This window comes from Patella vulgata, chromosome 6 (genome assembly GCF_932274485.2).
Source record: "Patella vulgata chromosome 6, xgPatVulg1.2, whole genome shotgun sequence".
Taxonomy (NCBI): Eukaryota; Metazoa; Mollusca; class Gastropoda; family Patellidae; genus Patella; species Patella vulgata.
Window position 1 is genome coordinate 3,103,389 of NC_065884.2, and position 11,618 is coordinate 3,115,006.

General features: G+C 38.7%; 1 protein-coding gene across 1 annotated transcript in view; it reads left to right on the top strand.

Moving 5' to 3' along the window:
- LOC126823515 (beta-1,3-glucan-binding protein) overlaps positions 1 to 11,001 on the top strand; it is a 33,185-nt gene extending 22,184 nt beyond the window's left edge. The window contains exons 2-14 of the mRNA XM_050552412.2: positions 702 to 723; positions 1,384 to 1,641; positions 2,718 to 2,816; positions 3,178 to 3,285; positions 3,795 to 3,904; positions 4,265 to 4,339; positions 4,758 to 4,818; positions 5,900 to 6,082; positions 6,545 to 6,622; positions 7,241 to 7,358; positions 8,519 to 8,593; positions 9,081 to 9,213; positions 10,663 to 11,001. Of these exons, the coding sequence (XP_050408369.1) occupies positions 702 to 723; positions 1,384 to 1,641; positions 2,718 to 2,816; positions 3,178 to 3,285; positions 3,795 to 3,904; positions 4,265 to 4,339; positions 4,758 to 4,818; positions 5,900 to 6,082; positions 6,545 to 6,622; positions 7,241 to 7,358; positions 8,519 to 8,593; positions 9,081 to 9,213; positions 10,663 to 10,881 (1,539 nt within the window). The 3' untranslated portion in view covers positions 10,882 to 11,001. The remainder of the gene's footprint in view (positions 1 to 701; positions 724 to 1,383; positions 1,642 to 2,717; positions 2,817 to 3,177; positions 3,286 to 3,794; positions 3,905 to 4,264; positions 4,340 to 4,757; positions 4,819 to 5,899; positions 6,083 to 6,544; positions 6,623 to 7,240; positions 7,359 to 8,518; positions 8,594 to 9,080; positions 9,214 to 10,662) is intronic.
- The last annotated feature ends 617 nt before the right edge of the window (positions 11,002 to 11,618 follow it).

An 11,618-nucleotide genomic window follows, 5' to 3' on the forward strand; every position in this document is an offset into this window, starting at 1 on the left:
GAACAAAGGAAGATTTCCCGTCCATGTTACAACATTCAGTAGAGTTTGTGACACACACTAGTTCATTTCGGGACTAACACATGGTTCAATTTTATTTCAATAATTGTCTTGCGCGTAGGGGTCATTAGCAGTGGGAGGAAACCGGGGGACCCGGAGAAAACCCACGAGGTTGTATAGGCGACCCTACTCCTTGTGTCACGTACTAATCAAAACCACACCAGTTGACTCAATGACACACCTTATGGTACAACGCGCACGCGCTAACCATTCGGCCATCCAACCCCCTATTAACATTAAATATAGGTTGGACAGCACGCCGCTGAACCCCGTCCACAATCGAGCGCCCCCCCCCCCCGATAACGGAGAAATAAAATGTAAATGCGTTTAATGTCCTACTGTTCTGCCCTGCCATACAGTGTGCTATGAGAGAAATTTTTCCCTGACCTTGGCAAATGGTTGTGTCTGTGTCCCGAATGTTTACATCATAGGTCAACCGATCGAATTCCGATTGACAGCAATCAATATATAATTGTATCGATCTTGAACAATCATTAATCGACATACCCGATAAGATTAACACAATAATCTATTGTATCGTCTGAACTACAGAAACACAGCAAAACGAAATATAAACATCACAAAACTACACGTGGCAATTACTATGAATGATAAACCTAATGGGTGGTTATTGTTTATTTCAGAATGACAGACAGAAGAGGGCTGGTAAGTTTATTATTATCGGTCATTGGTAACCATAGTAAGATATAACATAATTGGTTTCCATTGGTAACCACAGTACCGTATAACATGATTAGTGGCCATTGGTAACCATGGTACCCTATAACATGATTGGTGTCCATTGGTAACCATGGTACCCTATAACATGATTGGTTCCATTGGTAACCATGGTACCCTATAACATGATTTGTTTCCATTGGTAACCATAATAACCATATAACAAGATCGATTTCAGTAAACATTCAGCCAGCAGCAGTCTGAATACAGACAGTATTTATTTACCCATTGACTCTGTTAATTCTTGTCTCTTGTTGGGTGTGACGGAGCAATATTTGGCAACATCTTGCTCCAAAAGGTTATGAGGTGTTCCATATAAATAATGAGATAGAGAAACTGGAATTAGCATACTAATTAACATTTAACTATCTGCTATACACTTCAATGTAACTTTCTTGAAGGCTATTTTTATGGTGGAAAACTTTGTGCATTTAATGTGCAAAATTGTCACATTGTCTACTGTAATAACGTAAAATACATTGTAATCTTTGATAAGAAATAAACACTTGAATTTTTTTTCTAATCTGTCCATACTGTCCATAATTCTGTAACTATTTTAATTCATCCATATTGTTTTGTGTAATTCAGCGATGCAGGTGCGCCATGAAGATTTAACATCAGCTACTGGGGAGATCTATAGTCCTGGTTTTCATGAAGGCATCCATTATCCCATTAACCTAGAGATCACATGGACACTACACCTACCCGCGGATGCAGCTTATGACGTCGTATTAAACGTCTCCAGTCTAGAAATAGAATATGAACCGAATTGTAACTGGGATTATTTCGCTTTTGATAAAGACTTCACCAGGAAACTGTGTGGCATGAAATCACAAGTATATTTTGGTAAGTGTTTTTATATATCATAAAACAGTGGTATCCCCAGAGCTTGATTTACCTACCCATCAGTCCTCGACCACAAACATCAGTCCTAGTCCACACTCATCAGTCCTAGGCTACACTCATCAGTCCTAGGCCAGACTCACCAGTCCTAGACCAGACTCACCAGTCCTAGGCCAGGCTCACCAGTCGTAGGCCAGACTCATCAGCCCTAGGCCAAACTCACCAATCCTATACCAAACTCGTCAATTCTAGGCCACAACTACCAGTCTTGATCCAGACCCCTCAGTCTACCTGGTGTACACTTGAAACAAGGTTATAACCTGCGCGACAAATTAGTTTCAGTGGGCCTCCAGATATCCGTGGGCCAAAGTCAAATGGCCTGCAATTCATATTGGTAGATCTGATCCTTGGTTTCTTGGCTTTTGTCCACTCGCGGACATTTTACAAATCTTAAAGGATCTTTCTAGATCTGTTGCTCTGTTCAGTGAGATATAAGGGGCGTTAAGAAACGACCTTTCATATAAATCTTTGATCAACCCTAACATGGGTCAATTTTATAATCGCCATTCGAGCCAAAACCCATAGCAAGATACAATCGCCATTCATTATTAATATGAATCTGATATCAGCCCCTGAAATGCGTTTCCGAACAACTACAATTTCATACTGGATTTTATATGGCTATCTTTTTTTTATTCACGACACCTCTTTTACCACCTGACCCCTTTGCGCGCGGACCTCTAAATGTTTTCCTCACTGTTTTCCAAAGACAGCGCCATAAATCATAATTGCCTGATTAGCTGCACATTCTGACTCTTTGTTGTGTTCCTGTTGCTAGTGTTATTGTTCAAATGGACCTCCAACAAATAGCTCTTACACAACAGATTGGGATACGCAAAACTGCTCTGGCTTTGTATTTGAAGATATCATTAATTAATTACACCTGACCTGTTAATTACACCTGTTCAACACCTAGTCAGTTTGCGCATAGATTGTAATCTCTGTAATATTTTGATTTGTTCCTGTGACAATCTGACAGATAAAAAAATCACATATAATTCCTGATATTTCTGTTTCAGTGGAAAATGTTGTCAATTCAACGATGTTTAAATTTCACTCGGATTTTTACGTCTCACAGAAGGGATTTTTAGCATCTTACCGTATTCGTAAAGTAGCGAGTAAGTATCGGTAATTTTTAATGCTCGCTCAATTCTGTAGCTCATTGTTGATTATAATATAATCCGGTTAGACTTGGAAACGTGTTTTTTTTATATTACACGTGACCACGTGTTGATATTATATTACATAAATGTGACCACGTGTTTATACTATATTAGATAACTGTGACCACGTGTTTTTAATATATTAAATAAATGTGACCACGTGTTGATATTATATAAGATAAATGTGACCACGTGTTGATATTATATTAAATAAATGTGACCATGTGTTTATATTATATTAGATAAATGTGACCACGTGTTTATTTTATGTTATATTAGATAAATGTGACCACGTGTTTATTTTATGTTATATTAGATAAATGTGACAGCTCGCCATGTGTTAATAATGGTGAATGTGTACGCTTGTCGTCAGAGGCATACCGATGTGATTGTAGCCAACATTATACAGGAAAACATTGTCAAGGTAAGCACATTTTAATAAAATAGACATTGAGATGAAATAGAGTTTTAAAATGGAGTTTCCTTCAACAACCAGGCTAAAGAGGACGGACATGCGCTTTGGTGGATAATCTGCGCTGGCAACCACTCTACAGCCTGTCCTGAAGTATTGTTTCTCGTGCATAACTTAGGCAACATAAACATCCAGTTTCAAGACCTTGTACATTTACCAGATCAGTATCAATCTGATTAAAATCAGACGTTTTCCAATTCGTTTTTCTTTTTAATTTTCGCATTTTATATTTTACCGATTTGTATTGACATTAACATATTTAATTATTCGTGTTTTTCGTTATGTACTGGAATGTAAAGCGCCAATGAAAGCACGACAGTCCCAATCATGCCAAGACATCCCCCACTGGTCTATGTATAAAATCAGCCCTCAGGATAAAAGTTTTTCAGAATTGTAAAGACGTTGGAATGCAGTATCTGTACATGTACAATAATGAAATGGAATATTTTATTATATTTCAGATTTTAAAGCTGCGCCCTGTACAAGTTATCCATGTTTGGTGTTTGAGGATAACTTTGATTTTTTGAATCACCGTATATGGGAGCATGAAATAACTCTTGGTGGGGGCGGAGTAAGTAGAGTAACTTCCCTTGATATGTCTTTGTATGGTTGTCATTATATACATAAGGGGCTACATGTCAGTTGAAGGAATTAGGTCGGGGGAAGAGAAAGGGAGGGGGAGGGGCATTTCTATCGGAAAATTCATCTGTTGGTAATTGTAGTGTTGGGAATTCCTGTCATGGACAATTTCGCCGTTTTTGGTCATGCGAATAATTGAAATAGCAGTTCTATAGATAAAAGGCTGAAGCGATTTAAAAATTTTGTTGGTGTGCCTATAAATTGACGTGTCTCTATTCGAAAATTCTTTCGGGATTTCATCCATCATTTTCTGTCACCCTGACTTTCTTATTAAAATTTTATTCCATTTTAGAATTGGGAATTTCAACATTACACCAATAACAGATCAAACAGTTATACTAGAGACGGTGTTCTCTATATTAAACCGGTGAGTCAACCAATTATCATACAATTTATTAAAACCCCATGAGCTCTACCAGCTTCCTTCATAATTTCAACAAAACAGACTACGCCGTTTCTGGGCACGTTTCTTGTATAAATAGTTAAACCGCATTTCATTTACATATGGGTCGACAAAACTAACATTCATCTAAGTGTCAAACGTATTGGTTTTATATCTTGCAACTTAAAAGTCATTACGTCCATGTATACGAATTGGAGGACGGTCGAGCGTACTGCCAGGCGGAAAACGAAAAACGAGTAGGCCATAGCACTGCCGCCCGGGAAAATTTTCCGCATAGCACACTGCATGGCGCAGACCGATGTTCATTAGCCCAGTTGGAGCAGAACAGTAGAACGTTAAACTTCATTTCGTTTATAACGACAATACATTGTTCATATTTCAGACTCTAACAGTTGATAATTATGGTGATGGTTTCCTCGAATCTGGAACACTTGACGTGTGGGGTAAGATTTCTCTCCGTAAAAAAAAACACCTTTCAATAAGATCCAATTATTCGGTTGGTATAAGATTGGGTTTTGACGTCCTGCTTTTCTGACCGGGCTATGAAGTTGGTGGTGCAAGATGTACTTAGTTTGTGTGTTTCAAGACTTCATGGATTAACCCAATACCATATTCCTGAAGCAATGGCCCGAGAAATCCCTCTCTGTCCATTGCTGGATTAGCTTCTGATACTTGCTCTTTTGAGGGAGTGTGTCTATTCTTCACGTTCAATCAAATCTATCCAAAAGCACAGCAACATGACAGCCCTTCGTTTAATCAGGGGTCTTCCCTAAAACATTGGACAGTGATTTAAGGTATTAAAAACGGTGAAAGTGTTGTTCGTCTCAAAACAATATTGTTTACTATATATTCACAGAGTAAAAATCGTGTTGACAGTTGATAGCCTTGGTTGTCACATAATTAGTTTTTTCTGCAATATTCTGCTATGCACTAGTTAATTGGGCATAATAAAATCGTGAGTCATGACGTAACGTTATGTAAACATATTTGGTCCATTTTGGAGCTCTGTTTGGTATTGTTACGCAGTAAGCTATTGGTTGTTTATCGAACTATTGACGAGTCATAATTTAGAACAAGAATTTGCTTTGTTTACAGCAGTGAGTAGTGGGATTAGCTCTAATCAAACGAAACACTGCGAAGAGTATGACCCCATACATGCTTCGAGCAAGAACGTTGTCATATGCAGCTCCATCTGTGGCAGAAACCGTTGTATCTAACACAACTCTGAGGAAATATTAGAGCCGATCACAGCTATTGCGGGGAAATCGATGATGGCTTGGGGCTAAATGAATCCCGTATTCCAGTACCTGTTCTCCGAGACATTTTGAGACTGGACGATCGGGACCAAAGTCCTGACCCTATATAGCTAAGCCTTGGATTTCACATCAGTGTACAGGGCGTGCAAGCAATGAGGCTTTGATATAGGAATATTGCTGTTGGTTACCATATGTTTTGTTGCCTAGCAACCCACCACAACTAATTGGTTCATCGTTAATTTCTAAAATTGAATCATATATTTATTAGGTCATACACCTCATAACAAATGTACGGGCAACGCCTTTTATGGTTGTGCACGAACTGGATCACCATCAAACTTGGTTAATCCCATCCAGTCAGCTAGACTTAGAAGCTCACGTGGTTTAAATATCAAATACGGTAAAGTTGAAATCGAGGCTAAATTACCCGTGGGTGATTGGTTATGGCCAGGTGAGTCAATTAATTATCTTTTAAGCTGGATGACCGAGAATTAGACATTGAAGAAACTGGAGTTCTCTTTCTAGAATAAATATATCGTATAAAATCAGCATCCTACGTCTAATGACTGGCAACGTTGATGTTACATGAACAAATAAAATAAACACTCAACGTCTGATGACTGGCTACGTTAATGTTAAATGGACAAATTCCTAAATAGTCTAGGATTTTTCTGGTTCGAATGTCCCGATTCTCACTCGACAGATGTACGAACAATAGACGTGTGCCTAGACAATCGAGGGATTAAATGCATGGAAATGAAATGAAACTGAAACTTAACGCTCTACTTTATTGCACCTAATTGGCTAATGAAGACTGAATGCACAAAACAAATCCGTGCCAGTTGTAATTAGAAGAAGAGAAGATCGATAAGAATATTTATATGGAATGGTTGTTATTTTATTTTTGTTTTAGCTATTTGGATGATGCCGACCTATGCTGCTTATGGCGGTTGGCCAGCTTCCGGTGAAATTGACATTATGGAAAGTCGTGGTAAGGATTCCTCTTGAAATTGTGACGGTTGTGGTGCATTGAGCAGGGTGGAATAATTTATATTATTTCTTTTAAATAGAAATTTACACTCGCAGGTTCTTTTGTATTTAAGAAGTGTGTGCGGGGAGAGGGTGTGGGGGGGAATTAAACAGGCAGCGGTTGGGGATATCAGGCTAAATTGCCTGCTTTAAAATCGTATGATTAAGAATGAATTAGGACGAGGCAGTGTCCAAGAAGCGCGGCTAATAGACCCAGATAGTGTCGTATGATTATGAATTAAACCCAAACAGCATCCAATAAGCGCGGCTAAAATCCTATTATTAAGAATTAGACACGAACAGGGTCCAAGAAGGGTGGCTAAATCCTATGATTGAGAATAAAACACAAACAGTGCCCAAGAATTGAAGCACGGCTTAATCTGACTTAATTCTATAAATGAGTGATAAAGAATCTTTTAAACCGAAATGTTAGAAGATGACTAAACCACCACACATTTCAACCTAGTGTTTCGTTTTTAAATATCTAATCTTATAAATAATGATAATAATAACGACGGTGATAAATATCTAATCTTATAGAAAATAATAATAATAATAATGGCGGTGATAATATTTCCAGGTAATTTGAACTATACCGATGCTGACGGTCTATCAATGGGGGTTGATCACGTGGGAACTACACTACATTATGGACCAAACTGGAAGATAAACGGTTACCTGAAGGCAACATCCGCCAAGTAAGATTAAAACATACATTATGTAAGAACTAAATCTGCCCATGACCATATGTATAAAGCCCTTGATGAAGGTAAAGAAGGCTTTGATAAGGTCTGGCATCGAGGTCTTCTTGCTCTTTACTTTTCGTCGTCTACACAAATGATCTTGTTAACGATATAACATTAAATATACGACTTTTCGCAGACGATACGTCTTTCTTTCTTGTCATTGAAGGCCCCGTTCCATCTCAAAGAATTTTAAACGCAGATCTTTACACTATCAACAAATGGGCTTCTTAGTGGAAAGTTGCCTTCAACCCTGATAAAACCAGTAGTATCACTTTCTCCAGAAAACAAAACCCTTCAACCTCTTGATTATCTTTCAACATTACTGATCTTACTGAAGTATCTTCTCATAAACATTTAGGTGTATATCTTCAAAAATCGTGCAATTGGACAAACCATGCACATTAAATGCATCCAGAATCTCTAAATTCGAATCTTCAAGTATAGACTCTCTAGAAAGTCACTCGAAGTAATATACAAATCTTTTATCCGGCTCTTGTTTGGCTACGCAGATGTCTTATGAGACAGTTGCACAGGCCAAGGGACAATTGAGCTGGAAAAACTTCAACTTGATGTCTCAAGAAGTATAACAGAATCTGAGTTTATCCCATTGAAAGAAAGACGACACAGCACAAACTAATCTAATTCTACAAATTGATGCACAAAAAATCTCCAAATTATCGCCCATTACTCCTTCCACCTACAATCGCAGCAATAAATCTTCACGCTACACGAAACCAATTAAAATACCGAAACATACTGCATCAACGACAACATATAAACCGTCTTTTCACCCAAAGCCAAACTTTGCAGCAATACATATGTCAGTTACGCAGAAATGATCAAATCATCCTAAACCACTATTATCAAGGGACCAGAAATATACAAATACACCACACCAGACTATAAGGTGCCAAAAACATAATCTACACTACCACAAATTTTTAATGAATATTTCTAACAAGCCACAATGCACATGTGATCATGTTATGGAGAACAGCAAACATTACTTATTGTACTGCTCTAATTTTACTACGCGACAAGAAATACCTCTGTGTATTAAACAATTAAATATTGTCTCCATAGATTGTTAATATTGATTTGTTTTTTTAAAGGCGGTTGAGTAATGGAACGACGTTTGCTGACGCATTTCACAGATATGCCGTAGAATGGACTGAAGATTACTTGAGGTAAGTCATTTTTTTAAACAGGGGGATTGTGTTTAAGAGAGATGGGGTTTAACGTTCACTCGAAACAAACTAGATGATTTCGGAACTAATATATCGTTTAATTTACTTGCGCGTAGGGGTCTTTAGCAGTGGGAGGAAACCCGAGGGCCCGGAGAACACCCATGAGGTTGAACAGGCGACCCTACTCCTTGTCACATACAACCGGGGAATCGAAACAACCTCGGTGGAAGCGGGCGTTAAAATCTAAGAACATCAACAACAACCTGTGCCAAAATACCCTAGTTTAAATCGACCCGGTTATTTTCAAGAAGGAAACATATCATTACATTTAATTACTTTTAATATGTGGTTTGTGTAAGTGTTTTTATTTTACCGACTTCTGTTGCTCAGTGGGGGTAGAACAGTAGGACAGCACGTGGAAGCCGTTTTATTTCAACATTGTTTGTTGGCCTGAGTGTTGTATAATTGTTTTTATTTTATTTCGAAGATTCACTGTGGACGATGAAGAAGTTCTAAAAGTTACCCCTGACGATGGTGGATTCTGGAAATATGGCGAATTCGACGAGACTATGGAGAGTCCGTGGAGATATGCTACCAAGATGGCGCCCTTTGACCAGGAGGTATATTAACAATTCGGAATTCGTAGATTTTATTTCATGGACATCTAAGGTCCACTTTTTGAAAGCAAAATACAAGTAGATCACTACTGTCCAGTCAGATGCTATACCATTCATATTGTATATCTAATGCGAGGTCCCCAATGTCGTGCGCTGTGTTACGATAGGATTGTCCGTAATGAGTCCACGATCTGGTACGTGTAGATACGTTCGGATTCGTTTAGATATGATCAACACGATCGCAATACGTGATAAGACCTAATAGGATTACCCCTTTATTAAAACCACGATTTTAATCGTAGCGCGAATTGTGATAATGGAAACGTAGCATTACCAGCCGAGATGTTCAGGTTGGTGGGGCGACAAACCGGTGAACGAATTGAGAAATTACTGCCGGGACGCATCACAAATTAACACATATTAATAAAAGTGCTAACTTTATGGATTTATACTTTTTAGTTTATTACATGCAACGTTTCAGTATTCGCACAGGTACCTTTATGTAAGCGGAAACAAGTCTGTCCGGACACTTGATAAACTAAAACATCTTAATAAAAGTCTAATAACTTTATAGATTTACTAGGTACCTTCACAAAGCCATGATCATTATTCTATAATGTATGATAGTTTCTAGAACTACAGTATGAAATGAAATAAAATCAGATTTTACGTACGGTACTACTTTCTACTTCAATCGGGCTAATGAAATGAAATGAAATGGAGTTTTATGGCACGTCAGCCCCAACCGGGCTATATGGTGCCAAACGGGCTAATGAAGATAGAAGTACACCATTGACAAAAAAGACCCATGCTTGAGAATCTCGTGGTATTCACTCGGCCAAACGGGGATGAAACCAGGAGCTTCCTGATCCAGTGCCAATAGTTCATGCAACGTTTCAGTAACTTATACCGGTATCTTTAATAGACGTTTGGCAAAAGGACGAAATTATTAAAGGGATACTCGATGGTTCAGTGAGTAAGACGTTGGCTCGCTAGCCCGGTTGTCCCGTGTTCGGTCGTGGTGTTTGCCGAGAAATATCATCTGGATTTTCTCGCGTAGTTTTCCCTTAGTGATGTAGGACGGGGGAACAGGCAAGAGTCGTTCGAACCGGACGAAAAACCGAGGTCCCGTGTACACATTGGCGTGCACGTAAAAGAACCTTTGACAGTTAGAATTTGATATAAGAGTAGGTCGTAGCGCTGCTGTCCGATTAAATTTCCATGCATGGTGTATACCGGTCTTTATTAGCCCAGGCGGTGCAGTAGGGCGTTAGACCCCATTTTATTTCTAAAGTATCAAGCCGATGATATTTCACCACTTTTACCTTCAACATCCCGGTTGGTGCAAAAAAGTAAGACATTAAACCCCATTTCATTTTATTTTAATACAAGTCAGACATTGTCAGTGACAAGTGGGTATTTCACATAACAATTTCTTTATTTGTGTTTCAGTTTTATATTATATTAAATGTAGCTGTGGGTGGACTCAACTATTTCCCTGATAGTTTTATATCCTCCTACCCTAAACCCTGGACTCGGGCCTTGCAGTCCGAGTTCTGGGCGGGTAAAGATCTATGGTACCCAACATGGAACCCGTTTGAACGAGATGGCGAAGATGCAGCTATGAAAATAAACCACGTGAAAGTCTGGAAACTGAACCCTAACCAATAATATCTTATTGAATTTAGCTACAGGAAGTGACGTCACTAACATCTGATACCCCTTCTCGTTTGAAAGTCTACACGTTCTTATATTTTGTATCTTTTTATGTTTTCAATGTTTTAAATAAAGATTATTATACCTATTGATGGTAAGCGGATGTGACGTCGCTAACGGAAATATATGATCACGTGTTCTGAAACATACCATACCACTTTTCATCTTTTTTGAATCTTAAATAAACTACACATTATTTCTATAGTTGGTAAGTAAAGTTGCCAAAACTACTCTGCTACAAGTATTGTTAGCTCCCAGAAAGACAGTTTTGTCTTCTGAGTCTATGAAATATTAAGTATAGTCGTTAGGATGGGACGATACACCGGCATACACGTAAAAATCCCTTGGCAGTTGGAATTCGATATTAGAATACTCCGTAGCGCCGGTTGGAGCAGAACAGTGGGCGGTTAAAACCCCATTTTTTCCATTTCCGGTTAAAACCCCATTTTTTTCCATTTCTATGAAATATTTACCCACCTGCTGCCTCTGGTACACAGTACAATGTTCCTTTTACTGACCGACCCCCCCTGGTACACTGTACAGTGATCCCTTCACCCACCCACCACCCCGTGTATACACGTACTACAGTATAGTGATTCTGTCACACACTGAGAGCCCTTGGTATCCAGTCCAGCGTTTCCATCACCCACCCCTTATATTAAGTAAAGCGTTTCTTTTACCCACCGCCCACC